The sequence below is a fragment of the Lathyrus oleraceus genome, chromosome 1 (genome assembly GCF_024323335.1).
Source record: "Lathyrus oleraceus cultivar Zhongwan6 chromosome 1, CAAS_Psat_ZW6_1.0, whole genome shotgun sequence".
Lineage (NCBI taxonomy): Eukaryota > Viridiplantae > Streptophyta > Magnoliopsida > Fabales > Fabaceae > Lathyrus > Lathyrus oleraceus.
The window spans coordinates 164,748,477-164,753,388 of record NC_066579.1 but is presented as its reverse complement, the minus strand read 5'-3'; the positions used below and the strand labels follow the sequence as shown (position 1 = coordinate 164,753,388).

The 4,912-nt window shown below is 28.6% G+C and overlaps 1 protein-coding gene across 1 annotated transcript; it reads right to left on the bottom strand.

The window, feature by feature from the left end:
* Positions 1–2,526: 2,526 nt before the first annotated feature.
* LOC127097333 (uncharacterized) lies at positions 2,527–3,066 on the bottom strand. The gene has a single exon (XM_051035829.1). It carries the CDS (start codon positions 3,064–3,066, stop codon positions 2,527–2,529), a length of 540 nt encoding a protein of 179 aa, XP_050891786.1.
* Between the last annotated feature and the right edge of the window lie 1,846 nt (positions 3,067–4,912).

The window sequence follows — 4,912 nt, the reverse complement described above, 5'->3', positions numbered from 1 at the left end:
TATGGAAATTACTCTCAGCATGGTGCAAGAGCCTATCATTTTCTTTGTCGTCCAAAGATGACATTCGCTCAGCTTGGAGAACAGGTATACCAAAGAGGAGCTCCTAGCTCCACTTGTAAATTGGCTGACAAGTCGATGAAATACTTAAGGTATTCCACATCGACATAGGTTGCACTTTTGTCCATAAAATGGAGGTGCCAATAGGAAGAAACACCTCAAAGCACACTCTCTATGGTAAGTAACCTGTAAACCATCGTCGTCGACATTCTCGGGAAACTCCAAGTTTTCTTCATAAATCTTCTCCAAGAAAGAAAATTTTCCATGTGCACCTCTGGTGCTCTCACATAAATCAAGGCATCCATTGGGTCAGCTCCCAAATAAATGACCATCATCTCTTGGGCTTCATTAGTTTGATCCTGGAATGATCAAGTAACCTTCCCCTACTGGGAAGGTGTAGAAGGGAAGTAACATAATCCAATGTGATTGTCATCTCGCCAATGGGGAAGTAGAAATATGACATTTCCTTATGCCATCTCTCAGCAAAAACCCTTGTATATCGTGGCTAACGATCTTGTATCCGGAGCAACATAAGCCTGCAAGATCGAATTATTGGAGGACACTCTGGAACCAATGATCCTTGGGCTGATAAAGCTTCAGAATTTTTATGTTGTGGTTAATAGGCTTCAATATATATATATATATATATATATATATATATATATATATATATATATATATATATATATATATATATATATATATATATATATATATATATATATATATATATATATATATATCAGTCGCAAGGCAAGTTTTTAAAGCATATAAATAATAATCGTTAACAAAATAGCTCTCCGGCCCAAACATGCCCAACAAAATGATCTTTATACTATATATGTAAGGAGGTGTCAAAAGGTTCTCCTTGAAAAGGATCTGGAAGTGGAGGAACGCCATCATGTGAAGTAACAAGGGCTTCCTCCCGGTCTATATGATTAAGGAGGATGTGCCTCTAGGTTGAGGACCCTTATGATAGAAGGCTCATAGAAGTCGATGTTTCCCCCCTCATAAGGTATAGGGACGGTTCCTCTCCTAACTCTCGCATGCTCATTCTGAAACCTAGCCATCTAACGTCAAATAGACACATGTTGGATCTTACGGCCGAGTCTCAGTCTTCCGTCGTTGTTTGCAGCCATTTTTCCTGAAACAATACGAGAAAAAGACACTAGTTAGCATCCAGGAAAGTTTCGGATATGCATCTCTAAAAACCAGTAAACCTCAAATTCAAAGATGCATCTCTGAAAAAACGTGTTTCTTCATCAATGGTAGAAACTGATACCAGTCTTTCCCTAATAACCCAAAATGCAATCAAATCATAGTACATGTCTCTAACAACTATTTATTATGATTTTCACTACTACCTGGGGCATTTATAACAAGTTATTTAAACTAATATATATTAAATAAAAATAAAAATAAGTTAAATGAGAAACTTAATCAAAAAAGTGTTAAGGATGAATAAGTTGAGTTGGGATTGAAATGCTTAAAGTAGAGGTAGTGCTTATCCTTGAAGAAGGTTAAAAATAAACTGGAAGTATGTTTCTACGAGCTCTAATGAAGTTGAGATTGAAAAAGTTTTAGAAAATAAAGATGAAGAAGAGGGGGGGGGGGGGGGGGGGGGGTCTGGCGCGATATATGTACATTAAACACGTTCAGAGTTGCATCTTAGTATTTCTCATGGATTTGAAATTAAGGGTTATTCAGAGATGCATCTGTGAATAAACCCTAAAATAAATATGAAAATGCATCTCCGAATTAAATTTTAAAAAAGTGAGGCAACAGTGTGTTCGGAGATGCATCTCTGACCGTGTTTAATGTATGTGCATGAAGGATTTAAACTTAGTTCAGTGTTCATGAAAACATATTGAACTGAAAAGCCGAACATGAAAAATAAGAAAGACACATGATCAAAACTGATGGCAATTTCTTTTTTCACCCCTTATGGTATGACTCACACCCTTGGTTAATTTTATATTTTCATATTTTCAAAAAACTCAAAAAATAATAATTTGTAGACTCTTGATTTGATTTTATTTGATTTTTAGTTGTATTTTCTGATATTATAATTTTATTTTAATTGTTTTTCAATTTTCCAATTATTTTCTTAAATATGAACATTGTTGATATTTTCGTATTTGTTGCTTCATTGATCTATTATATCCGTCAATTCAGATACACCCATACTAAATTTAAAAAAAAACACACACAACATAACACTTTACAAATATGCATATCCTAAAACACTAGTGCATCCAAAAATGAATCTATGATAACTGAGGATTTTTTTGGATAATAGGATGCAAGATCAAAATTCAATTTCATTATTTTCATTTAATAAAATATTATGGAAGACAAAAGTTATTATTAATTATATAATATGTGATACTAATGACCATCTTACAATGTAAATCTCTTGGCTTTCGACAAAAATAAGAATTTATAATTTATTCTGAAGGTACAAAATTATTATCCATGAATTAAATATTTTGCCATAATTTGAAGCACTTGTACACTCTGTCGATAATCATCAACAACTCTTGCGAGTAAAGCACTGGTTTTATGTTGATGAAGACTATCAATACATTGAAGAATGTATTCCATAACATCGTCTATGTTTTTTACCATGGATGGATACTGCATGTTCGTCAAATCCATTGATGCATGTATAAGCTTAACAGGGACACCATAAGCACTGACAAAATTTGATTTACATTGAAGATAATAGTTTATTTCAGTAATATTATCAATTTGATAAATCAATTTTGTTATTAATCTATTAGTGTTGGTTGAATTTGCAATAAGAGAATCCATTATGTAATCTGTGAGATCAATAAGACTTACACCTTTCGCACCTCCAGGTTTTGAGTTGAGAATATTCGTACAATATAATGAGTCGGAGGATTCTTTGCAAATAATATCTACTTCAACAACTTTATTTAAAATTGAATTGGAGGAAGAAACATATGCAAGAAGAAGCACCAACAAGAAAAAAGAGTAGTGACTCATTTTTATGTTTTTCTTTTCTTATTATTATTTCTTCTTTTATTTTATTTTGTATGTTTTCCTAATTGATTTTAGGTTTAGTTTTATAGCTTTCGTTTGTCAACTTGACAACATTATAATTATAATATTTGATATGCATTGATTATTCAAATTATGGTCAATAAATGAAATTAATTATATTCCATAAAATAATGTTTTTCTTAGTATATTTCCTGTTTGTGTTTTTAATTGATTATAGACTTGATTAATTTGCAGTCATTAATTAATTCAAAATCACATGGATGAAACAATAAAAGTCTAAAACTTAATTTTCAAGCAATAGTGTTAAATCTCGCTCATAAGAGAGTTCTGTAGCTTATTATAAATTTTCTCACTCTTAAAAATTATTCTGTAAATTTACACGTAAAAGAGATCCGGTTTATTTAAAAGACTGATAAAAAATTAAAATGTTAATATTTATATGAATTAACTATTCTTGTTAAGGTCAATAAATCAAAAAAATATAATTAATGCAATTTTTTTAAAAAAATAATAATAAAATTTCATCACACGTGAATTTTGGAGACTTCAAATAATTTTATTGATGTATCAAAACGTCTTTGAAAAATGGAATCAACCTTCAAATTCACACTTCTACTGTTGTATTTTCATTCTTCTTAATTGGCGTTTCTATAATCTTTTCACATCTTTTCTTTAAAAAAGACATTTTAAATTAGCACAAAATAATAATAATATTAATGATAATATTTAGGTTTAATTACATTTTTAATCTTTCTATTTCATATTAATTACAAAAAAATAATTATTTATTTATTTATTTGGTTTTCAAATTTATTTATTGATTTTAAACAATTTTGATCCTTATGCTTTAAAAATTGATGATATGTTATTTTGTTTTTAATGAAATTTACAAAACTCAAAATATGTGGATATTTTTCTATTCCCTTTATCTAAAAAACAACACAAGTTTCTTCTCAGATTCATTTTCTTTTTCCCTTTATCTTTTTATCAATTTTTTTTTCTATTCTAATTCTTCTTTCTTGATTTTCTCTTCAAGTTTCAAATCAAAATCCTATTAAATTACAAGATTTTCTAGATTTTAATTTAAAAAACCTATTTATTTTTTCCGGATTTCATTAAAACAAACCCATCCTAACATGGACTCTATTTATCATTATCAAAAGCGATATTTAGAAAGATAATTAAGAGAATAAAAAAGAAAAGTTAGATTTTGGGATTTCAAATTATATCAGATGTGCGTGTGTGCGGCCTAGTGGTGAAGGTTTGAATCATTAGAGCGCATTTCTCTCAAAATCTCATATTCAAATTTCACTAATTACAAATTATTTATAAATTCAAAATTTTATTATAATAATAATAATATTATTATTATTCAATTTTCAATTTAATGTAATATTTGGTACTCTTAATAATAAACTATTTTAATGACACATTGGTTGTGCCACATCATCAAATCATTTGTCAAAACCATTTAAAATTAAAATTGAGGATTTATTTAGTGAATGAGTTAAAATAAAGGAATCAAAATTGTAATTTAATTAAATATTTATATTTGAAAAAATATTTAATTTATAAAAATATTACTACCTCTATATCTTAATATAAGATCCTCTTGAGTTTTTTTTCCTCCGAGTTTTTTTCCCTTTTTATAAAATCCTCTTCAATTTTTGTCCATACATGATCTTTTTACCTATATATATCTCATAAAGTTGTATCTTTTTCTACGATTCACACTAAATACTCTTATAAAATAAATGTTTCTCTTGGTTAAGGATAAATTTATAAAATTATACAAAAATTCAACAAATTTAACATTTCAATTAACTTT

What these genes read in the sequence shown, in the direction of transcription:
- LOC127097333 (XM_051035829.1), bottom strand. Translation starts at nt 3,066, where the DNA reads ATGAGTCACTACTCTTTTTTCTTGTTGGTGCTTCTTCTTGCATATGTT.